Below are 26,286 nucleotides of genomic sequence, written 5' to 3'. Positions count from 1 at the left end.
GGAGTATCACAATGCATTTTGTAGTACAAAATCGAAACACTGCTGTCCCTTCTGCAAGCCAATGAATTATGCCTAGTAGTACATTCTACATTTCATTACATATTTGGGAGGTCTGAGATATAATAAACATTATTACAGTCCTGAGTAGATACTCTCTAATATACTTGTCCTTGAATTTATTTTTAGTTTTATTAAAAATTACAAATTAGATACATTTATAAAAATGAAAATAACATAGAAGTCTATAAAATTCAACATGAAAGCCCCTTCTTTACTGCCCAGTGGTAACCATTGTTAACAGTTTGATATATATATTTCAAAACTGTTAACTATACATAAACACATGAATACATATATAGTTTTATTTCTAACCAAAATGCAATTATGCTGCACATATTCTTCTGCTTTTTTGATGGAAATCTTATGTGTATATGTGATCTACATAAGTTTTAATCTTCATCGTATTTTTTAGCTGTATCATAATTTATTTAAGCCATCCCTTTACTGATGGACACTGGGCTGTTTATTCGCTTTTACCAACACCACTGCAGTGAACATCCATGTACACACATATTTGTGCATGTGCCCAAAAGAGGAAGGAGAAGAATGAGAGGAAGGAGAAAAACAGAATTTCTGGGGCAGAGGGAACGAGAATTTTAAATCTAAACAGGCACTGCCAAATTGCCTTCCAAATCGCTTAACCAATTTATACAACCATGCTAACAATGTATATTATATCCACTGTCCTATACTCTTGACAAAGCTGGATATTACCAGACTTTTAAACTTGCTCATCTGACAGAGGAACAATGCTATTTTGTTTTATAACTTGCATTTTTCTGATCACCCAAGAAGCTAAGCATCTTTTCATGTATTTTTTAAATAACTGACTTTTTACTTCATCTGTGAATGTCCCTTCCCACCCTCTGCCAATTGTTTAAGGCTTGTGGGTGTCTTTCAAAGTGAACTGTTTGGAATCTTTATGTAACAAGGGTAACCCTTTATGTAACCCTTGGTCTCATATATTTTGAAACATAGACATTTTAATTTTTGCATACTGTCGACTGTCCATTTTTGCCTCTTACGACTTCTGGTTTTTATAGCTTCAAAAGGCCTTTCTTAGCCAGAAAATTATTCCAATAGTCTGCTTAAAAAATTTTTTTTCCCAGAATTTTTATCTTTTATGTTTAATCTACTTGGAACTCCTTTTTGTCTATGGCCTGAGATGGAGACTTGACCTAATCCCTTGCCAAACACAGAGCATTCAAGTTAGTCCTTAAAAGGAATCTAACAAAAAGAAACCCAGTACACAAACTGAGAAGACTTACGACTTACTTTTTTTTTTAAAAGCACAACCTACTACACAGACTCAAACACATTTTTACTGCCGCAACAACACCCAGAGATACGTGTACTTACACAGAATTCAAGTGACTTAAAAGGACAAAACATTGAATAAGATGCAGACTTCCTGACAGTTAGGCAACACTTACCCATTCCCCTTTAACCTCCACCAGGAAAGCAAAGGTTTGAAAGCAAGGCAAAATATATGTTTAATGACATGCTTTATTCTTACAGCATATCTAAACTCTACGCATCTCATCAAGCTGGTGGTTAACTAGCCAATTCGAGGAAAAGGTTTCGACAGGCCTAGGATTACAAGTGAAGCCCAGATATGTTCCCGAAAAAGAGCAACACTTTCTCATTAAGATACAGATCACCTGCAACATTTCCTCATCATCACATTTTATAACATTCCCTTACTTTAGGATGAGAGCGAGCTGCTTCTCTGCACCTTGTGTTGCAACAAAATCCAGTTTCAAAAATATTAGGCTGGTTTGTTTAACATTAAAAGAAAAAATTGTAATGAGGTCCTCACTGATGTGACATTGTATTTTCAGAAATTTTAGATTCCTATTACATGGTGTTTACATATTTTACAATTAATCTGCTTTACAGGATACACTACTTCAAATATGAGGCAGTATGAGTAAAGTAGCTTCAGGCTATTAGAAACCACGGTGTAGGAAACAGCAGGTGGTGAAGTCAGAGGAAAGCTGACAGAAACACATCCCGCTGGCTCAAGTTACCATTTGTGTGTACAGAGTGGCATGCCCAAACCAACAGTTCTTTCTGTAAAGGATGAGTAAGGCTGGCACCCAGCATGTTTCAGTCAATAACTGTGTGCTGAATGAAGCCATGGAGTATACTTGAAGAGGTTTTTGCTACTGTTAAGGTGATTTTAACTTTTAAAGATCTGGAGCCTGGGCAACATAGGGAGACTCTGTCTCTACAAAATGTAAAAAAAAAAAAAATTAGCTCGGTGTGGTGGCACACGCCTCTGAGCTACTCAGGAGGCTGAGGCAGGAGGATCACTTGAGCCTGGGAGGTGGAGGCTGCAGTGAGCCAAGATCATGCCACTGCACTCTGGCCTAGGTGACAGAGTGAGACCCTGTCTCAAAAAAATAGAAAAAATAATTTGGGATCTTTGGCCTTGCTTCTTCTAGCCCATGGTAATTACAGATAAAGCAGCTATTAGGAAAAAAGGGGACACAGGAATTGATTTTTCTAAGTGCCAAACATATTGTTATTTCTAGGTATTTTAGCCTATTAAAGATCCACAGATATGATGTGTATATGGCAAGATGAATGCATGAGTAATAGTATAATCACCTGTACACCACCCTTTATACTTCAAAGACATACAGTCCTTGGGCAAGAAACATGTTTGTTTCAATTGTTAACTTTCACAGTTCTTTACAAATTCTAGGCCAGGCATGGTGGCTCATGCCTGTAATTTCAGCACTTTGGGAGGCTGACGTGGGAGGATCGTTTGAGCCCAGGCAATTCAAGACCAGCCTGGGCAACACGGAGAAACCCTATCTCTATAAAAATTACAAAAATTAGCTGGGCATGGTGGGGCACGCCTGTGGTTCCAGCTAGTTGGGAGGATGAGGTGGGAGAATCGCTTTGCTTGAGCCCGGGAGGCAGAGGTTGCAGGGAGGCAGAGGTTGCAGTGAGCCAATATCGCACCACTGAACTCCAGCCTGGGCAACAGAGCGAGAACTTGTGTCAACCACAAAAAAAAAAATCTAAATTATCTTTAAAAAAAAAAATTCCTAAGAGTAATGAAGAGTTGACTACTTCTAAGACTCTAAAGAGAGTAACTAGAACAAGGAACTACTATTTTCTTTTAGAAAATGATTTAGATCAACCATGTCTGATTTTCTTTCTTAAACTGGTTCCTATAGTTTTAGTCACATCATAAAATTATTATTAGTTCAAGGAAACAATAACAAAGCAAAATTCCAAACTATTTTCTGTTACAAAGTAGGAAAGCAGATTAACTGTATAATTCATTACTCTTTTTACATAATTAAAAGTTCACATAATTAAAGGGAAAAAAGATGCCTTGATGCAAAGATACAAAAGTTATTACAATTATGAGAATGACTTGATAGAGTGTTTTGCACTTATAACTATTTCTTAAAGACTCCTGGCCTCCTTCCACCTTGGAGGATCCTTGTGTGTGTGTATATATATCTGTACATATATACACACACGCACACTAGTATATATTATACATACACATATATATACACACGCACACTAGTATATTGTCTATACATCATATATAAAATATATGTATTACATATATATGTATACTCATAGTATATAAGTAGTAATCTAAACTCTGAAATTATCAGACATTTATAGATTTAAAAATAAGAACACACTGTCTTTATCAACTCAATTTTAAAATGATGTTAGGATACATTTTTTTAAATGCCATCTTTCATTTTAATAGAAAAGAAGAAGATTGAGCTTATACTTTAAAAATCTAGATGCTGGATTATTGGGTTTCATACTCACTGACAATCTCACAATTGTTGAATAAAGTGAAAAAAAGAGGACAGAGGCTAATCTTCAACAGAAGTGACCCTCTCACTGGAGTCTTTCTTACCATAACTATGTCTCCTGGCTGGATAGTGATTTCATCATGGCTTCTGGATTCAAAGGGGTACAGTGCCCGGTAATACACCACTTTTACATTTTCCTGTGCAGAAATGGTAAGTGGACCTTTTTCTGTTTACAAAAAAAGGTGGGGGGGGACAAAAATAAATAATTACAGAGAACACAAATGTATGACAACAAGCCAAACAACTAACCTCTCCTCTATTGCCTATCTTAACCTCTGAACTATTTCCCTCCATTCAAGGAATTTCTGAAACACATACTGAATGCCAAAGCACAGCCAAATCTGACGTCAGCAACAAAAACCCATCAGAGAGTTCATTAGTGACTCTCTCTAAACAAAGGTCACTCCAAGCCTGGGTGCAGCGAGGCTGCCTAAAGGTCCCTTGTCTCTGCCTCTTGGCTTGGGCTCCAGCAGTGCAGATCTGTAAAGCATCAATACCCTCCCTCCTCCCTACCCAGTGTGTTGAGTACAATGTAGCAGTTAGGATATGACCCAAAGTCTGAATCAGCCAAGGAGTCAACTTGTTTGGGAGGGAACAGAGGCACCAGTTTCCATACTGAAACATGAAAATGCAGATGTTTTAGGCTCTTTAACCTGGTCATATAAAAACTAAGTGCTGATTTTGGTTATACTGATAATCCCCGATGAAGAAACTCTTCCTCTACATTTCTTTGGGAAATAATTAGCCTAAGGATGAAACCTAGATGAAAATAATTTAGATTTTACATGAAATAAAATGTTTAAAAATGCACATGAGCGGAGGATATTTTGGATTCTGGTTAGCAAAAACTAGTAACAGACCTTTGGGCATTTTTACTCAAGAGCTACAAGTATTTTGACATATACCTATCTTATCTGAAAAGCAACGAGGGGGAAGTATTATCTCCACATGATTTTGAACTGTATGACATGCAAGATTTCCTACTGACTGAAGGGGAAAAATAAATCCTCATTTTATACTAGGAGGACGCATGAAGAACTTAAACTAACTTCCTAAGATCAATGGTGAAATTATTTTCAGATAAAAAAAAACTATCAAAAAATTAATTTGCCCCTCCTATGACATGGTTGCTACTCTGTAGGTCTGATGACCTGCCAGTCTTTCCCCTGGACTGCATGCATCTGAAGGCAGGTAGGTGCCTAATGCAACTCCATACCTCACGCCCATCTCTGCCCACTATGTAGCTGGGGACCAGTAAACCTTTACAGAATAGCTTGAAAGTGTTTTTTCTTTCTTTTCTTTCTGTATACTGAAGCACTAAAGAAGCAAATGGATGACCAAGCAAAACTGGTATAATTTACCACACAAAGAAAAAGCAATGACTTGCTTCCACTGAACATTATTTGCAAAACTGTACAATCACACAACCACACAAGAATCTTAAATACATTCTAGCTCACATCAGATATTATAAAGGATAGCTTTTTCTAGCTATTCCAATTAGATTGGTCTTTCATTTATCTTTTTGTTCAGTCTTTCATTTATCCCTTTTTAAAAAAAAAAAAAAGGCAAATTAGGCTAGGCATGGTGGCTCATGCTTGTAATTTCAGTACTCTGAAAGGCCAAGGTGGGAGGATCGCCTGAGGCCAGGAGTTCAAGACCAACCTGGACAACAAAGTGAGACCCCCCCATCTCTACAAAAAAAAAAAAAAAATTAGCTGGGCATGGTGGTGCATGCCTATAGTCTCAGCTCCTTGGGAGGCTAAGACAGGAGGATTGCTTGAACCCAAGAGTTTGAAGCTGCATTGAACTATGAGTGTGCCACTGCACTCTAGCCTAGGCGACAGAGACACTGTCTCAAAGAAAAAAGAAAAGGAAAGAGAAGAAAGAAAAGAGAAGTAAAGAAAAGGCAAATTATGCTTTTACATTTTTCAAAAAGTAAAAGCAGTTTTATGCAATGCAGACCGAAGACAGCGAATGCCCCATCAGTGGAGGCAAGGGTGAAAGGTGCCACTTTCTGTTGCAGAAACAGCTCAGAAATTCCAGGGAGGGAAATAACAAACCAGAGAAACAGCAGGTTCTTTTGCAGCATATAAGACCAGTGGAACTTCACGCCACTTGTTAGCTCCGTAGAGGACTCGTGGATGCCAGTGTAATGTGGGCCAGAGGCTGGCATGGTGGTGGGAGAATTACACAGATCTCAAATGACCCTGGGGAAAGAAGAGCTGGCCATGCTCAAAATAAGAGACTGACGTTCTCATCTGTTAATGTAGCCAAGACAGGTACTGATGAGATAGGGGCATTTTTCAGGAGGCTCTGGGAGAGAAGATGACTTATTTTCTATAATTATTTTTGGCTTCTAATACCTGCAGTGGACCAGGGTGCCTGGACAGCTGGCTTAGCTGGTTCTTGGTGTTGATGGAAAAGCCGACCCAGCTTGTCTTGTGCTTCCTGTTTGCCTTTTTCCTCGCCATCCTTCTTTTTGACACTCTCCTCCCTTTTCAGTTTTTCCTCTTCGTGGAGTTTTCTTGGTCTCTGATGCTCGTCCTCCTGCTGCACATGCTCCAGCCACTGCTTGTCCCTTTCCTGAGCTCGTCTGCCAACAAACACGCTTGATTACAGCAAGAAAGCAACTCTAAGTTAACACTACTGTTGCCTCTTTTCACAAAAAAAGCTCCATCCAGTAAATGGGATGGGAACATCAAGGGAACATTGTTCTTCAGATGGGGCAACTGAATCAGGGCTCCAGTTCTGAATGAGAAGAAATCACATGATTTAGGAAAACACAGAAAATTTCTGATGTATTTTACAAAGTGGTTACAAGAATAAGAAAAATACTTCTTAATAATAAAGCTGGTATTAAACTGACAAAACAAACAAACAAAGCCATAAAACACAGAGAACATAACTTCTATAAAAATAAAATACACCCAACACTGTAAAAATTTCCCCCCAGCAAAGGGAACAACACATTTACATGCACACACATTGCTCCCCAAACCTGAAGTTGAAAGCAAGGGATTGTTTTATTGATTTCAACTACTTTGATTTTGTTTTTCAAAGTAGCTACCACAAATAGATAATTGTAATTAAATCTAGGCCTTGAAATTTTTGATGGCCTCAACCTGAAACCCACAGTAAAAGACTGAGAATGATTTTTCTCATTCCATAATACTTTATAAAGTCAGAAAATACTTTAAATGAAACTAATATGTAATAACAAATGACATAATAATAACTAGCTCCCCATATATTAACTCCTTTAAACTGCGAATCAGGTTGGTAGTCCTAGTATTACTCCTATTTTACAAATGAGGAAGCTGGGGCTGAGATATTAAATGACTTGTCCACGTCACACAGCCATACATGCATGGGCTTCAATCCCAGGCAGCCTGGTCCCAGAGTCTCCACCCTGAACTGCCATCCTGTGACATGGCTAACGCACACAGATCATCGGCTAGAATTAGGAATCTGCCACGGGAACATAATTGAAACAAATTATACTTTTATTCTCCATTGTCAAAAAATTACATTTATTTCTACTCTGTATGAATGTGATATTTTAATGCAGACGTCTATAAACTTAAATCTTAAACATTTTATTTACAATTTTTAAAATGTCTTTTAAGAAAGTATAAAAACATTTTTTGGAGGGGTAAGGATATGGTTATTCATGACAACAAAAAAACCATAATAAAAACAGTGGCCAGGCGCGGTGGCTCATGCCTGTAATCCCAGCACTTTGGGAGGCTGAGGAGGGCAGATCACGAGGTCAGGAGTTCTAGACCAGCCAGGAGTTCTAGACCAACATGGTGAAACCCCATCTCTACTAATAATATAAAAATTAGCTGGGCGTGGTAGCACACACCTGTAGTCCCAGCTACTTGGGAAGCTGAGGCAGGAGAGTCGGTTGAACCTGGGAGGTGGAGGTTGCAGTGAGCCGAGATCGTGCCACTGCACTCCAGCCTGGGTGACAGAGCGAGACTCCGTCTCAAAAAATAAAAAAAAAAAGAATTACTTTATATTTTCTACCAATGAAGGTCACCATATATAGTGTATAACCATCTAATTTCTGACGTTAATTTGCAGTTTTTATCTACATAATTGGAATACATATTCCATATTATATTTTTATGCTATTTTCTGTATTATGCTATTTTATGTATTTTTCTGTATTTTATGTTTATTTCTACACTGTAGGAATTTAACAGTTCAGTGTGGTATAGTGTGAATAATAAAAGCATTTTATAAACTCTGGGGGTAAGAAAAGGATGGAGTTAATCAACATCCAAGGAGGAGATCCTTAGTCTGACCCCCAAGAAAACCATAAAACAATCCTGTAAATTGGTCTGGGACCCCAGATACCTCCCCACTGGCACTGAAAAACAAACAGAAGACTCTATATACCCATAAGAAAGTATGCACAGCTCTCGGCAGGTTAACTGAACTCAGCCCACTAAAGTCAATGACTTGCCTCAAGTATCCGTTTCTTCGTCTTTTTAATCTAATTTCTTGAGACAGAGTCTTGCTCTGTTGCCAGGCTGGAGTGCAGTGGCATGATCTCAGCTCACTGCAACCTCCGCCTCCCGGGTTCAAGTGATCCTCCTGCCTCAGCCTCCCAAGTAGCTGGGACTACAGGTGCGTGCCACCGTGCCCAGCTAATTTTTTGCATTTTTAATAGAACAGGGTTTCACCATGTTGGCCAGGATGGTCCTAATATCTTGACCTCGTGATCCGCCCACCTCGGCCTCCCAAAGTGCTGGGATTACAGGTGTGAGCCACCATGCCTGGCCTTAATCTAATTTCAATTACCAACTTTTATAATTTACAGGCTGTCATTGGGACATTTGGTCATTTTTGTTTTGTGGAGTCTAAAATTAACTGACATTTAAAAGGCAAATACCCAGTAACAAAATCAGACACAAATTTCTACAATTTACTACAGTAAGTTACAAGTAAAAATAAAAATATCACAAACATAAATCTTCAAATAAAAACATGTCTGTATCCTACACACTAAGCAGCGGTGGCAAATTTCCCCCTTTTGTACTAAAGTTTAATTTGCAGTTGAAAAACAGAAGAGGCCCACCCTGACCCTGCTGGAGAAGCCCTGTGTGGGGCACTAGCTCAGTGGCTTGGATTTTAAACCAGGCACTCCAACCCCTGTTAGCTGTTAGTAAAAGGCTGTGAACTGGCCATTAGCATGCAAATGAGCACACCAAGTGTCCCAATTTCCTTGTATAATTCCATTTATCTACACAGTAGTAGCCTGAGAGAGCTCTGGGAACTAACCAAAAACTTCAGAGGGTACTGATACATGCAAAGATTCATACATACACGTGTTTGTGTTTGCACTCACACTTCACACACACACTAAAGACTGAAGGCTCTTTCTGGTGCAGTAACTACTTGGAGAAGCCAAGCAAAGAATAGTAAATCCTCAAAGTTCCTTCCAGATGAGCCCACAATCCAAAGAAGACTCACCTTTGGGCTTCTTCTTTTTGTTTTTCTAATTCTATGATCTTTCGTTCTTGTTCTTTCTGTTTCAGTCGTTCAGCCTCCATGGACTTTTGCTTCTGGAGTTGTTGCTTATTGTGTATTTCTCTTAGTTCCTATAATTAACCGAGAAACAGTTCATGTAGCGACATGAGTGACGGGTACATCAACTATTTATCAGCATGCAACATTTCATAGTGGGAAGCCTAGGACACTTAGGAGATAACGTTTCAGAGTTGGAAAAAGTCAACTTGGAAAGCTAGAATCACACCACATTTTGACATGACTGATTTCCAAAGGCCACTTAAGATTACATTCTAATGAGCCATACACATTATACCACTTTCCATGATCTGCTCTAGAAGAAACCTGCTAGCGAAGGGCAGGAGGTGAGCTCTGCTGCTAAAGGCTCAGCAATCATAATGGAACGTAACCAGTTCCAAGATATGACGATGATCATGAATAAAACTTAAGCTTCTTTTGATTATCAATCAACACCAACCTTTACTGGCTTTGAAAATACAGATGCCTCTTCTTCACTGACTACCTCCATTCAAACCTCACCTCCACCTTTCACTAAGCTGCCTTAGAACAAATGGACATCTCTTTGCTCCTCAATTCTTTGACCTCAATTCTTCCCCCCAGGGTCTATTTTTCTTCAAGTTGCTCCTCTTCCAGAGCATCTTTTCTTACTAAATCTATCCTTCAAGTCGCTAATTGCCCCAAACTAAACCAGCAATCAGGTTAAAAGTAAAAAGCTATAATTTGATGATGACTACCTTGGATCCAATTTCCTCACTTGATACTACTAGCTGCAGGAATAGCAGTAATTTCCTTAGCAGGCTACTGAAAATAAAATGCATTCTATGATATTTAAAGTACTCGAGTCACAAGTTTAGACACCTGAAAATAGGAAGAACAAGGAAACGTCTGCTGAGGAAGAAACTCCCTGATTCCATAGAAATCAAATGGTCACCAATAGATTGAGTCACTGAAACTCGTCTTATGTGGGCCAGCAATAAATCAGATGAGTCAAAGTGCCCAGTAGAGCCAAGGTATCTTTCCAGCTGATTTCTTGATCTAACCAGGGCTGGTCCTCCCAGTACATGGCCCAGGGATCTCTATGGGGAGAGTTAAGGACTAAGATTTGCCCTGTCTTCTATCACCTTTCTCACTGGCAAGACTAGATGGGCAGGTAGGTTTCTTCCAGGTCCTAAAATTCCTACCTTTAGATTCATTCAGAGATTGAACAACAAAGGTAGACGGTTTGTCTGTAGAAAGTCAGTATTAAAATGTACTTGTTATTGGAAAAAAATCCTAAGGGTTAGGCTAACCTTTTCCTACTAATTTTGCTAAGGTTAAAGTTAAAATCCATACACAAATGTTTTATAAACTGTAAGTGACGCTGAGAGGCTTTAAAAGAACAATGAGATAAAAGAAAAAGTTTAACTGGAGATAGGGGTCTAGGGGGAGGTACTTAGGAAGAGGAAGGTACTGGAGGAAAAGGGGAAGGGGAAAATGGAGAAGGAAGAAGGAAAAAAGGAAAGGAAGGAAGGGGGAAGGAGGAAAAAGAAAGGAAGAAGGGGCTTCAGTAGGGAACCTAGCAGATGACACTGGGAACATCCAGGCAGGACACAGCAGGAAAAGGTACCTTTGTAAGGCACAAATTGGACTGTTCCCTATGGCAGCAGACCTGACATGTGGAACAGAGGGAAGGGGAAAAGAAGGCTAAGACTGGAAAGCAATGATGAAGCCTCACACTGACTGTTTAAAGTGCTGAGATCAGAAAATCAACCCTAGGGAGAAAGAAGTCCATTTTTCATCATCTTTCTCACTGCCATACCAAGGGATGTAAAACTTAATTTTAATGTGTTAAAAAATCAGTAGTACTGGTTTTCATAGTAACCTGGAATCAAGAATAAATAATCAGTAATAATATGAATGAAAATTTCATTTTCAAGACCATCAAATTCTTAAATAGTTTCAGAAAAAATAATTTACAGCGAAAGACTATACTTAAAAGGTACGCCACCATGGCTAACACGGAGAAACCCCGTCTCTACTAAAAATACAAAAAATTAGCCAGGCATGGTGGCAGGCGCCTGCAGTCCCAGCTACTCGGGAGGCTGAGGCAGGAGAATGGCGAGAACCCAGGAGGCGGAGCTTGCAGTGAGCCAAGATCGCGCCACTGCACTCTAGCCTGGGTGACAAGGCAAGACTCGGTCTCAAAAAAATAAAAAATAAAAAAGGTACAGAACTGGGAATCAAGAAACCAGGATTCTAATCTCAGGTCCCTGACATGAGCTGGCAGATGAATCAGAATGGATGATCTTTAGGTGTTCTTCTAGTTTTGGGATCTGTTAAATCTTAGACATTGTTCATCACAATGTCTAATAAACAAATAAAGTATTTATTTATTTCAGTATCTGTTTTATTAAGAATTTTATTCTTAACTGCAAGAATAAGTGAAAAAAGCATAAGCAAAATAACCCTGAGCTGAAATTAAATACAAAGAAGTAAGAAATGCCGGAAGAGAAATAACATTTCAGCTTGATGTTCAGGAATCTGATTATATATTAAATAAAGAAAAGTCCTTATTTCATCCAGGAAAAAATGTATTTATGAGTGATATTCAAAATATTCAACAACAGGTACTGCACAACCAGAATGGACACTGGCCATGATGTATCAACATACTATAATAGATAGCCCATAGGCACAAATGAAGATTTTTCATTTTTCCCCAAGAATTATACCGCACATTTCCTTTCTATACTAGGCTCTTGTAACTGGATATGGATTTATAGATCATTGATTACCGGATTTAAGTAAAGCTAGTAATACATTAGGAGAGACTATAAAATTGAAAAGCTTGTAAGAAAAAGTGATTTTGAAGAATCTACAGGAAAAAAACCTACCTATGACACAGTTTCAAAAATAATTTTTAAATGTATCAAATACATGAAAAAAGATACTTACATTTTTTAAACACACTTGTTTTTGAGTATAGCAGTATTTGAACCGATCTTAGGAACTGATTATGTAAGTTGCAGTTTCAAGTACCTCCAAGGAATGGAGCTTGCAGGAACCATAAAATAACAGACGACAAATAAGCTAACAGAAGGCTCTGGCACCTTATGATCCAGATTTCAAGATGGCAAAGTTTTTCTATCATTTCCTTCATCCAAGTCAAACACTGCTGAGATACACAGTTGTAAGGAAATCAACATGCTGCCCAGAGGCAAGCATTCTGGGTCTTCTCTTTTCTTGGACTTAAAGAGTTTACTATGGCATGAATCAACGTAAGCAGAACATGGATGATTTCTAAGTTGATAAGCTTTTTAAAAAGTTGAACTTCTGAGAAGGCAATCTATAGAATGAAGAAATATACTCTTAAAAAAATGAGTGAATGACTCTCCTTCCTTTGCCAGAACAAAGTCCTTGTAGAATACCCAGTCCTTTCACATAGGGGAGCAGATGGCTACACTATTCTCTCATTCTTCTCCATACTATTAAAGAGACTCAAGTACAGTTACAGTTATTAAGAAGTATCCTTTTAACTCCTTCAGAAAGAAAAAAATTCAAAGTGACAAACAAATCTAGTGCCATTAAATTACATATCTAGGAAATGAGCAAATTATTGGGGGAAATGGCTAAGGAAAATTTCACCACACTGAAAGTATCAACTTTTCCTGGTAGGCAACTTGATTTAAATGACCCTGCAAATTCTATCAAATCCACATGGAATTTGTCACAGTTATTTTGCTATTATAACAGAAAGAAAACAAACAAATTACCACGAATCAAAAGTCAGTATCTCACTCGGTTCTTCCTAAAATTAAGTGATTTTTTTTTCTAAAACCAGTAATTCTACAAAAACTTGTTTCTTGGCTGGATATTAATCTAGCAATATAGTACGGAGTGTACAACTTTGTTGATTTTTCTTTTATGAATTCTATTCAAGTGTATGACATGTTTTACACTAGGTAGAGTATGTAATAATTTGATATTATCTTCCAATAAAACATAATTACAGTACTTTCTTAAATAAGAAATTATTAAGTAGTCAAGAAATTGTAGCTGCATGTAACAAATACTTATGCAGAAAAAATAAAACTATAAAATGTGTAGTATATACACTACACACATATATTAAATATTAATATTAAATATTAAAATAAGTTTTTTTAAAAAATCACAATTTATGCAGAATCATGAAAATACAGAGTTTCTTAACCAGGTTCCATGAATAAGCTTCAGCCCTGCGGATACTATGTTGCATGCAGACTTGGGGTATATGGGCATTTTTCTGGTGGAGAAAGCTCACAGCTTTTATTAGTCTCAAGGGGTCTTTGATCAAGCACAGCTCATGAACCACAATAACAAATTACTGGCATATCAAGATTCTGTTTTGTATTAGTTAAGATAAACGAAAATCAACTTGCTTTTAATTTTCTTCCCTAGACCAAAGAGGGAAAAGTCACTTATTTCCCCTAAAGAACTAAGATATTTGAACCATAAAACATCTTTGGACATCCTATGGCACAGAGCCAAAGTATTTCAAAAGCAATCTGTTTGACAAATTGAATACCCAAGAAAATCCAACTATTTTTCCCCTGAGAAATGTGGCTCAAGTTTACTGAAGAAGTTTGTTCTATTGCTAAGCTAAAAGGCACAGAATCACTTGATTTAATAACTGTGACTGTTTCTACTTCATCTGGTCTTAGAGACACTCAAAAATACATGTACTATGTGAAACAATATTACTTGAAATATAAAGTAGCATGCGCCTGAACAATATATAGGATTCCTTTTCACAAACATTACTTTGCATAATGTATACGAAGAGAAAAAAATAGCAACAGGGGTCTATGAAAGGAGACTAGCAGTTAATGGAAATGTATTTACTGATTTAGATATTTAACTTTTTTGAAGGATTTTGCTTTTGGTTCGCCTCAGGATGTCTCTTGGAAGTGAGAGACAAAAACAAACATAACTTAATTACTTAAATTTCATGAACTCAAAACCATAAATCAAGATAAAATTATTTAGCTCACATATAACATTTATAATAATCTTCATACTGTTAATATTAAATTGACCTCATTAAAAAATGATGTAGCTACCGCATCAGAAATTTCAGGTGTTTATCTATAATATCACATCCATAAAAAGTCCAAAGTAGAAGTGCTTTTCTGTAAATAAACATTATTTCTCACCTAGGGATAATATGTAGTATACAGTATCAAAATTTATAGAAGGCCTTTGGAGTTTTAAAATACATTAACTTTTTCAAATTAAGTGGTTGTGAAACAAATGAAGAGCTATTAAAGAAAGCCAGTTAACAAACCCCATGAGGTGAGAACTTGTGCCTGTATGGAAAATTTTGAAAAATAACGATTTCAGAACACAGAAACTATACCCAAATCAAGTTAAACTGATAGCCCATTTATCATAAAATTATAAATTTATTCATTCATTAAAAAAATTTATTTATTTAGAGACATGTGTTGTCCAGGCTGGAGTACAGCGGCTACTCACAGGCACGATCATAGCCTTGAACGTCTGGCTTCATGTGATCCTCCCACCTCAGCCTCCTGAGATACATGTCACTGTACCAGGCTACATTTATTCATTCTCGATGCATTAAAACTGAGAGGACTATACAGAAAAATATATACTGATTGGTTATTCATTTATTTATTTATTTGAGATGGAGTCTTGCTCTGTTGCCCAGGCTGGAATGCAGTGGCATGATCTTGGCTCTCTGCATCCTCTGCCGTGATGAAGTTCAAGTGATTCTCCTGCCTCAGCCTCCCGAGCAGCTGGGATTACAGGTGCGTGCCACCACACCCAGCCAATTTTTGTATTTTTAGTAGAGACAGGATTTTGCCATGTTGGCCAGGCTGGTCTCAAACTCCTGACCTCAAGTGATCCACTCGCCTCGAACTCCCAAAGTGTTAGGATTATAGGCATGAGCCACTGCACCTGGCCTGATTGGTTATTTAAATTCTGAAATGGGATATACTGTTTGAAAACATGTTCAAAAATTTAAATTTGAAGTCAGTATTTAACAAAATAATAAGACTATTTCCCATGGCACAAAATGGTAGTCAATGTGTCACAAGTGCCAAGGGAGATTGGAGCAAGGTGTGTGTGTGGAAGGGGGTGGGCAGAAGAGCTAGAAGCTCCTGTCCTCTCTGCAATAGTAATAGGTAATCAGACACCCTCTGCCATGAGGCTTTGGGAAGTACCCTTGGGAAGTATTACCAGAAAGAGAAAACTGATTCCATTTTGTCCTGAAAATCTGAATTTCCCTCAAAGTGTCTGCTTCATCACAAAGCAATATTCCATTAAGAGAAGAAAGTATTTTTTCAAAAGACTGAGTTCTTCTTAACCCTTTCCCAAATTACCTTTTATTAAATTTTTACAACCTTAAAAAGAAAAAAAACCCATGCTGTAACTAAAAAACTCAACCAAGCAGCCTACTGGTATGGCACAGAATCTGACAGAATGAGAGTTAGAGCACTTTATTACTTCTGTGCATAAGAGGTCTTTTCCAAAGGATCATATAGGTAAAAATAAAATTTTAGCTTGAACAGAATGAAAGAACCAAACATTATTCTACTAATTATGACAAAGCAACATGGCTATTTGAACCATACTGATTTCTCTCACTGTCTCTGTGCCTCCTCTTTCTGAGTCTTTCTCCTTCCTTCATTGTTTCCCTTCATAAGCATTTTTTTCCCTGACTTCTTACTCTGTTCTGCAGTTCTTTCTCCAGCTCTTTTCTTTTTTCCTCTGGTTGCTAAACATTTTGCCTTTCACTGCCTTCATAATGAATGAGCCTCCCATGAAAGCTAGTGTCTGAAACCAAGAGTATAAAGGCTTTAGTTAAGCAAACAACCTCATTTACTACAACTGGCCTTCTCATTTCAACATCGATTCGGTTCTAAGAGCAATTTTTAGAACAGGTAGCATTATGAGGAGAATTTATATTTCTAACAGCCTCTTGTGTCTAATTTTAGAAGCCTGGATTTCCCAAGTATACTAAGGAATTAAATCATTATTGTGAATTAGTCTTAAATATTCAAACTTTGCTAGAAAATAAAATGCTATACACATTTGGAATAGTATACTGATCACAGTATGTCTCCCATGATGGAAACATGCACATGACCCAAATAACAACTGAGCGCTTTCACATTTTTGCAGACAAGCTCAAATTCAATGATCTAAAATGCTTGTTAAAAAGACAAGACTACAGTATACAGTACCTTGTCCAGCTTGTAATTCAGTTTACACCACCATACACACACGCAACTCGTCAATAGGAAAGAATCAATCATACTCCACGATTAATAATAACTAGTAATTAACTTTTATAAAGAAGGCTTAGTACTTCATGGTAAATGCTATCTTAGACACTGAGCACTCATCTGCGCAGGGGAAACTGAAGCACAGAGCTGGAGATGGTTCATCATTCTTAGTCTGAGAAAGATGTGCATTGCCTGAGTAGGGCATGGAGACCTTTAGAAAGAAGTCTAAGTGGATGACGCAGCCCAGGAGAACTGCCAGGCACTGCAACACTGCCTCCTCCATTGCCACTGACTGGAAGAAAGAAATGCTCAAATGTAAACGGCCATTCACATTAGGACTTGTCCAGTACACACTGACTAGACAGGAACCAACAAGGACTCAACTTTTCAACATGAAACATAAAATCTAGCTCCGTTGGGTGTTGGATTCTCCTTATTTGACCTCTTAAAGGAGCCTGGAAAACTACAAGCTGTACTTTGTGCTGCTGCTCCATCTTAGAGCTAAGACATTAAAATATGGAACATTAGGCTGTCAGTGCCAAGGAAAACTGCTGCAGTAACTACTGACATCGCCAAGGTCAAGGTAAAGTCAGGTGCTACTGTCCAAAAAGTCCTGGCAGTAATGTTATTTAACACTTGTTTGAATCATAATTTTATGCCTATAGGTAAGCACTGTGTGTAAGAAAAACTACCCTTTTGGTACACAGAGTCTCCAAAAAAGTTGGGAGTTTTAATTTTCATGTAAACTGAAGTAGAAGTCATAGATAATAATTTTAAATTGTTGTTTCTAGAACGTGGATCTGAGAAGACTACCGATTTCTTAATAAGGTATTTGTTACATACAGAACACATTTTAAAAGCAGAAGTTAATGGTAAATAAATTTTATCCACTGAATTAAAACTATTTTAAGATGTACTAATTCATGCTAGCAATAATCACAATAAAATTAATTATTCCTGGTTAATTCACTGTTCAAATATTTCATTTGATAATCAAAAACCTAAAATTTATAATGCATAGCAAGGGCAACATAAGTACAAAGGCTGCCAATTGGGGAATTTGTAGGATAAGAGCTTCAATATTTCAGGGTGCTATCGTTTCTCCTCTTCTCTCACCCTCCCTGTTTTCACAGACTTATTTAAAACCCAAAAGCAAAGTTTATTTGCTACAGTAAGATTCCTGTTTCCTTTCTCAAGTAATTATTGGTTTGGGTGGTAAATAGAAAGATATTTACGTCTTAGGATCTTTTTTTGAATATATAAATATGACACCTAAAAGGTAAATATCTATTAAAATGCATGGGAAAACAGCCTTTTTTGGAAAACAAAAAATGAGCCTTCAATTTCCGTGGATTAGGTAGAAACTTAAAGGCCCACGACTTTGAATATGGAGCCATTTAACAGAAGACCCGATTGTAAGTATGCCTCATGTTTTCAACAGGTTGCTTCCTATACGAGACAAATACCTGTTAACCTGTAACTTTTTCCTCTTTAATTAATGCTTTGAGAATTTCTATCTTTGCTTATCAGATTTTGGGTAGGGAAGGAAGGAATTCTTCCTGAACTGAAGAAAATGGGAGAAACCCACAAAAGACAAATTAATCTGAGCAAGACATTCTAGAGAAAGAACTAAATCAGATTGTATGTTAAAAGAAAAGGAAAGTATAAGTGCATTTAGTTTTTTGACTAAATACGCTTCCTATACTTCCTAATCACTGTCTTATAACTCAGAATCTGGGCAGAACCAGGGTACGATTATTCCCTGCATTACCTTTATACCTAAGAACTGGACATAACTCTGAGCATGCATCAAAGGAGGTGAATGACTTATTGCAATTTACCCAAAATAGTGAGAATCAATTTTTGTTAAATGTTATCCTCATTTGTGGAGCCAGCCACTTAATATAGATTTAGTATCCTGATCAACTAATTTTAAAATTCTGTACTCTGTAAGGTATTCCTCCAGTGTTACAGTACTAACCTATAATGAGGGAACTGCATTTCCTTCTTCCAGGTGAACAATCTACGTGAACATGAAATACAAAAGAACAGGAAGCCCTAATTTCTTTTCTGTACTCTCCAGCTGGCTTCCTTTAGGGAAAGGAAGGTTTAGGATACAACAAATTCACACTATCAGGTTAGATGTGTGAAATGACACATCCCAGGAAGGCAGAAGTAATTTTTGCATCATCAGCGTGGATGCTCTAAAGGCACTGCCGATCAAGAGGGGCACTGAAGAAACCCCAAGAGTCAGGAGACTGGCTCCTCCTGGCCTATCTCTTCATCCAAGAAAACATGGTTGCTAATGGACACATGCTCTAAAGTCACAAAAAAAGTATTTCATTTTCCAGTGTGGCTACAACAAAGAAATGTGGGCAAGTGACACTTAAGAGACTAAATGATAAATCCATCTCTGAGTTGTCTCAATCAAATTCTATAAATCTTTTGATTCTCCAATTTAATTGTTTGTTTTGGCTTTACCAGGTTTGAGAGGAATACTAGAGATAATAACCATAACACAACATATTCACTAAGTCCTCCAAATGCGTGTTAAATAACAAAACAATATAGTTATACTGACCTGTGATTTGTTTACTGTTTTGTTTGTTTGTTTTTTGAGACAGGGTCTCACTCTGTTGCCCAGGCAGGAGTGCAGTGACACAATCATGGCTCACTGCAGCCCCAACCTCCCAGACTCAAGTGATTCTCTGACCTCAGCTTCCCAAGTAGCTGGGACTACAGGCACATGCCACCATACCTGACTAATTTGTGTGTGTGTGTGTGTGTGTGTTTTCTTTTTTTTTTGTAGAGACAGGGTTTCACCCTTTTGCCCAGGCTAGTCTCGAATGATCCACTTGCTCAAGTGATCCACCTGCCTCCCAAAGTGCTGGGATTACAGGCACATGCCACCACACCCGACCTGACCTGTGATTTTTTTTAAACTCATCATATTAATTAAAGTTAATAAGAGAAAGCCAAAATTAAAATTAAAAAACAAGAAGAAATACTCTTATTTAAAAATAAGCATATTTGGAAAAAGGGCTAGTGGAAAAGGGGGCTAAAATTGGCCTTTATGTAAGAAACTCTGTGATACTGAAAGCAGCCATAGTCAATTAAACAAAGTAGGGGTGACTCGCCACATATTAAGGGTGTTCTCTTTAGTAATGGCAACAGAAATTCAATCACCAAAATTATTTAATCTTCTAGACATTTATCAAAAGCCTCTCACTAGAGTATCATTTTCTAATACCTGAACCTTTTTTAGGGGAGTCAAATTTCTAGAAAAAGAATCAATGTGAAGGCACAAATCTGGACTACTGCCTGGGTTCAGAAGAGAGCTTAATATTTAACAGTTTATATCCCAAGAGACTATTAAAAAGCAACGTAGGCTTTGCAACAGTGCTATTTTTTTTTTTTTTTTTTTTTGCTTATAAAAGAGACAAGTGACAATGAAAGTTAATGTGAGCATACTTTAATTGAACTTATTCTTTTTTGTTTTTTTGTTTCTAATTGCACTTATTCTAGAGATGGTTAATTTACAGCTGTACTTCCAATACTGACATACCACACATAATCATATATGCATGAATATAGAACATATATAGTGTACACACATACACACACCATGTAAGCATGAAAGCAAAGTGAAGAAAAACACTAAGTTGGCTCAAATAATATTTCCCCTAAGAGCACTTTCCTGGAATCGTACAATTGAGAAAAGATCATTACCTAATACTCTGAAAGAACAGCACACATACCTCAAACTCAGATGTCTAGACAATTTGGCCTAGAATCTCAATCCAAAGGTCAACTATTATAAAAGTTTCATATATGCTAATTTTTAATTTTGTTTTTAGAATTATAGAATAGGAGTTTTACTTCTTCCTACTGTCAAAAGCTGAATTGGCTTAAAAAGAATTTTAAGTTAGAAAAGGAAAACAAATATTTGGAGGGGAAAAAAGTATAACATCCAATTTCTTATAAGAATAACAAAAATGCTAACATCTACATACATCTAAAGTAGTATATGATTGTTTATAAGAAATAAACTGTTTGTGTTCTGATTTTAAGAATTAACATTCCTTTTTTTCTTTGAGACAGAGTCTTGCTCTGTCACCCAGGCTGGAGTGCAGTGGCGTGATCTTGGCTTACTGCAAGCTCCGCCTCCTGGGTTCACATCATTCTCCTGCCTCAGCCTCCCAAGTAGCTGGGACTACAGGCGCCCACCACCATGCCCAGCTAATTTTTTGTATTTTTAGTAGAGACGGGGTTTCACCGTGTTAGCCAGGATGGTCTCGATCTCCTGACCTCGTGATCCGCCTGCCTCGGCCTCCCAAAGGGCTGGGATTACAGGCATGAGCCACCACGCCTGGCCAAGAATTAACATTCTTAAGATGATACAGTTGTAAAGTTAAATCAGAAACACCAAATCTGAAAAAGGCTGTGATCTAACCATTTTACATTTCCTCAGAGTTTTGGCATTTTCCCAATTTTACTGTGCGAATGTGACAAAACCATACACCACTTCTGCCACAAGAGACAAAAGCAATTACTCCACTAAAACAGTAAGATTTAAAAATGAGGTAACAAAATAAAGATCTACATTTAAGCGCAATGAAGATAAGAAGTGGCAGAAAAATTCTTAGTTTTAAAAAAGAAAACAATCCCTTTTAGTAGTATTCAAAGAACATAAGAAAGATAAAGCTTTTGGAATCAACTTGATGTGACTATAAACAGACAAAAGAATGGAGATGTGTCAAAATATGATTCAGGTTAAAAATAGATGTCATGCTGGGGCCACTCATTCAGCCCTAATTTATAGATGCCAAATTCATTTTTATATTTTCAAGGAGAAAAGTGCAATTTAGATTGTCTCACAATGGCATAATAAATTTTTCTGCCTGTGATTAAATAGCAACTAATCATTTGGACAGTTAAAAAAAATTAAAGGTAGGACACACATGCAGGCACACATAGAAGAGTTACCTTCAGCTGATTATTGAAAATATCAATCTCCTGTAGTTTTGATCTAGTTTCTTTCTCCACTTCATCCAGTTGGTCTCGTAGCTGCTGCCGAGCTAGTTCTTTTGCTTCTAAGGCTCTTTTAAGTGTAACAAGTGAATCTCCTATTTTAGAAAAACATCGCAAAGATAAGAAAAACTTTAATTTGCAGTGAGGAAAATGTTTTTTAATGTTCTCATTTCACTTAAGGAAATTCTTGCTGGTTAAAAAATAAGAAAAGGCTGGGCGCGGTGGCCTACACCTGTAATCCCAGCACTTTGGGGAACCAAAGCGGACGGATCACCTGGGGTCAGGAGTTCGAGACCAGCCTGGCCAATATAGTGAAACCCCATCTCTACTAAAAATACAAAAACTAGCTGGCTGTGGTGGCATGCACCTGTAGTCCCAGCTACTTGGGAGGCTGAGGCAAGAGAATCTTGAACCCGGGAGGCGGAGGTTACAGTTGGCCGAGATTGCACCACTGCACTCCAGCCTGGGGGACAGAGTGAGACTCCATGTCAAAAAAAGAAAGAATAAAGAAAAGGTCAACTTTAAAAATAAAACACCTACTGTGCAAACTGTTCTGTTGAACTTGTTTTAATTGGTCATTGAGTATCTGTTTTTCTGGAATAAGTCTTCCAAGCATTTGCTGAGATTCCTGGGAAGGAAGGAGGAAAATAGTAATGAATGACAGGGAAGGCTACCACATCTACATTAAGATCCAGGCAGAGCTTAAGTCAGTTTTCTCAGACTCTTCCCAAATCCTGCATGGTGAAGCTGCATTTAATTATTAATTAGGTGTGGCTCCTGCTTTCTTGCCAAGAAATTAACTCTGTTTGCCAAATGCTTTTCCCTACACAGTTATAGCTTCCCTGATATTTCTTATATTTTTGTTGACTTACTGGATATTTATAAGCTTCAAAAAATGTACATTAAGTACTACTCCACAGAGATAAATTGAAGCAATGATCTTCCAATGGCACCGGGATCAAATGCAAATGCAGTGATCCTACTGTTTGTAAACTAACTCAGTGGTCTAAATAGGAGCTACCCTATTACTCTATCCTGAACTTTGATACTTACTAAGGCTGAACTTAGGTTTACTGTATACCTGAAGTTAGAAACAGAAATCAAAGATTTTTAACAACTAGAAACTTAGCTGCTGTATATATTTTTCCACCACACTGGATGGAATTTTAAACAGGTACACAAAAGTTTTGAAGCAACTATTTTTTTAACTGACACAAGAAAAAAGTTAAGCCACACTGCACAGGCTGTTTGGAATTTTTGTGGTTAACTTGCCAAGAACAGTATTTGCTTAAATTTAGCCAAAAATATCCTGTATAGTTTCTGCATGTTTCAGTAAAATGGCAGCCTTCCTAGGTTATAATAAAGAATATTTGACTTTTATTTTTACCTTGATAAAAAATGAGCTCTATGTATTGACTTTTTGTTTGAAAAACTAAAAATGCCTTAATTAAAATTTTTCATCAGAAGCTAAAAACCAGTCCATTTTGGAATAACCACCTTTAGATACAGACTGGCTTATGTGGAATAAATCTCTGTGTAATGCATGTCTAAATGGTAGAAAGAGTTAACTCAATAGCTAGAATTTAGAAGCATCTTCTCCTATGAATAATCCATACCAGAAAAAAAAAATCTTGATAAAACCGAATACACAAATCAGATCTGACTTATCTCCAAAGCAAGTATCTGCTAATCCCTGTACAGAAAGGGAACCAATATCTGATTACCTACTACATACTTTTCTTTCTTCAAAGAATGTTTTATTTTTCACTTCATTACATTTTTGGGAATCTTGATTTTTATCATATTATCAATAAGCGAACAGTCTAAGCATCAATCTTTAATAAAAATTGTACTTGGTCATATATAGTATTAGGTGATAATACTTAGTTTAATAAACACATGGCCTTCATCCCTAAATTTTCCAGGAGAATATTTTATGAAACTTTACCTCAAGAGTTAACAAAAGACACATAAAGAGAGTTAACACATAGAAAAATACACTTAGGCCAAGGTGGGCAGATCACCTGAGGTCAGGAGTTCGAGACCAGCCTGGCCAACATGGTGAAACCCCATCTCTACGAAAAATATAAAAATTAGCCAGGCGTGGTGGCGCTTGCCTGTAATCCCTGCTACCGGGGAGGCTGAGGCAGGAGAATCACTTGAACTCGGGAAGCAGAGGTTGCAGTGAGCCGAGATCGCACCACTGCATTCTAGCCTAGGCAACAGTGAGACTTTGTCTCAAAAAAAAAAAAAAAAAAAAAAAAGAAAAGAAAAATATACTTTAAAAAGGTGCATGCATTTTGTAATATTTTAAAATAATTTCCAGCAATCAACTTCTGGTACTTTTTCCTTTACAAATCTCAAATTTCAAATGTATAAGGAGTTTCTTAGGACTTCAAAGTACATGAAACAATAATTGAACAGAAATGAAAGGAAGATATACAAATCCACAATGATCAGGATTTCAGTGTTCCACTCTCAGTAGCTAATAAAAGTAGTCACAAAATCAGTCAAGACACAGGAGACTTGAAGACCACCATGAATCAACTTGATCTAACTGACATTTAGGGGACACTCTACCTAATTACAACAGCATGCACATTCTTTTCAAGCGCCCATGGAATATTCCCCAAGACAGAGCATATGCTGAGCCATAAATCTCAATAAATGTGAAAGAATTAGAAGAAATTACAAAGAAAATTTTAAAAAGATTTTGAATTGAATAAATATGAAAATGCAACATATTAAAAATTTGTGGGATATGGCAATGTCAGTGTTTAGATGGAAATTTAAAGCTTAAAATGTTTGTATCAAAAATGATGAAAGGTCCAAAATCAGTTTTCTAAACTTCCTCCTTATGAAGCTGGAGAAAAGAAAATTAAACCCCAAATAAGTAAATGGAAGAAACAAGAGAAAAAGAACAAAAATAAAGCAGAAAACAGACATACCACAGAGAAAATCAATAAAGCCAAGGGCTTATTTAAAAAAAAAAATCAATAGAGCCAAGAACTTATTTTTTAAAAATAAACAAACTCCAGATAGACTGATCAAGAAAAGAAGGAGGAGAGATAGAGTAGGAGAAAGGAGAGAAGAAGGGGTTAGGAAGGAAAAGGAGAAGGAAGCACGGAGACAGAGTGAGAGGACACAAATTACCAATATCAGCAAAGAAAGAAGAGACATCACTACAGATACTACAGACTTACATACAATAAGAGAATATTATAAACAACTTTATACAAGTAAATTTAATAATTTAGATAATATAAACAAATTCATTGACAGATAAAAATAATCAAAACAGATTCAAGGAGAAGAAGAAAATCAGAATAGCCCTATACCTACATAATGAATTTTATAATTAAGTCTTCAAGAAAGCTCCAGGCCCAGAGGCCTTCACTGGTGAATGCCACCAAAATTTAAAGAAGAAATGCTATTTCAACACAAACATTTTTAGAAAATAGAGGAGGAAGGAATATTTTCCAACTCATTTTCTGAGGCCAGCATTACCCTGATATCAAAATTAGACAAGAATATTAGAAGAACACTAAAAACCAATATCTCTGTTGAATTGAATTCAACAGATTTAAAAAGATCCTTAATAAAATAATGGGAAATGGAATGTAGTGAAATATTTTAATAAAGGGTAATATACCATGACCAAGAGCGGTTTATCCCAAGAATGGAAGGCTGATTTAACATTCAAATGGCAACCATGTATTTCATCATATTAACAAAATAAGAAAGAAAAAACACATACTTATCTCAATAGATGCGGGAAAAAACATATGATCTATTTCAACACCCATTCATCATAAAAACCCTCAGCAAAAAGGGAAGTCCATCAACCTGATAAAAGGTGTTTACAAGAACCCTGGTTAACACTATACTCTATGGTGAGAGAGCTTTCCTTCATCGAGAGGGAACAAGGTTCTTCCCACTTCTATCCAATATAGTATGGGAGGTTCTGGTCAACAAAGTAAGACACACAAAGGAAGTTAGTTAAGCAATCACAGATATAAGGTCAATATACAAAAATAAATTCTATTTCTATATACTGGCACCAAACAACTGGAAACTAAAATAAAAATATGCAATATACAATAGCATCAAAAGCCACAAAATACTTAGGGATAAACTTTACAAAGTATCTACAAGACTTGGACACTGCAAACTACAAAACATTGCTGAGAGAAATTTATAACTACCAAAATAGAGATTTATGCCATAGATTTACTATTGCTGAGATGTCAAATCTTCCCAAATTGATTTATAAATTCAATGGAATTCCAACAAAATTCCAAGCATTTTTATAAAAACTGATAAGCTGATTCTAAAATGTACATGGAAATGTTAAGGACCTGGAATAACCAAAAACAATTCTAAAAAGAACAATAACAGAGAATTCGTATCACTTGACTTCAAAAATTAGGTATCAACAGGGTGAGGTACTGGTAAAGGACAGACAGATCAAAAGAACAGAATAGAGTCCAGAATAGACCGTTACAAATATGTTCAACTGA

At 36.8% G+C, this 26,286-nt stretch overlaps 1 protein-coding gene across 9 annotated transcripts in view; it reads right to left on the bottom strand.

Annotated features, from left to right (window-relative positions):
• ITSN1 (intersectin 1) overlaps window positions 1–26,286 on the bottom strand; it is a 257,189-nt gene that overhangs the window by 95,651 nt on the left and 135,252 nt on the right. For 5 of the 9 annotated variants that reach the window (XR_001715152.4, XM_016947143.4, XM_016947145.4 and 2 more), the window contains exons 15-20: window positions 22,307–22,394; window positions 21,722–21,861; window positions 9,405–9,532; window positions 6,287–6,516; window positions 3,965–4,086; window positions 1,494–1,508 (exon numbers count right to left, since the gene is read on the bottom strand). Coding sequence is in view for 8 of the 9 variants with exons in the window: in XM_016947143.4 (XP_016802632.1) it covers window positions 1,494–1,508; window positions 3,965–4,086; window positions 6,287–6,516; window positions 9,405–9,532; window positions 21,722–21,861; window positions 22,307–22,394 (723 nt within the window). In the remaining variant the exon portion in view is untranslated. The remainder of the gene's footprint in view (window positions 1–1,493; window positions 1,509–3,964; window positions 4,087–6,286; window positions 6,517–9,404; window positions 9,533–21,721; window positions 21,862–22,306; window positions 22,395–26,286) is intronic. The other 4 variants (XM_016947144.4, XM_016947146.4, XM_024352351.3 and 1 more) reach the window with 1 other exon arrangement.

This window comes from Pan troglodytes, chromosome 22, assembly GCF_028858775.2.
Source record: "Pan troglodytes isolate AG18354 chromosome 22, NHGRI_mPanTro3-v2.0_pri, whole genome shotgun sequence".
NCBI classification, from domain to species: Eukaryota; Metazoa; Chordata; class Mammalia; order Primates; family Hominidae; genus Pan; species Pan troglodytes.
The sequence above is the reverse complement of the archived record's forward strand: the minus strand, read 5'-3'. Positions and strand labels throughout refer to the sequence as shown.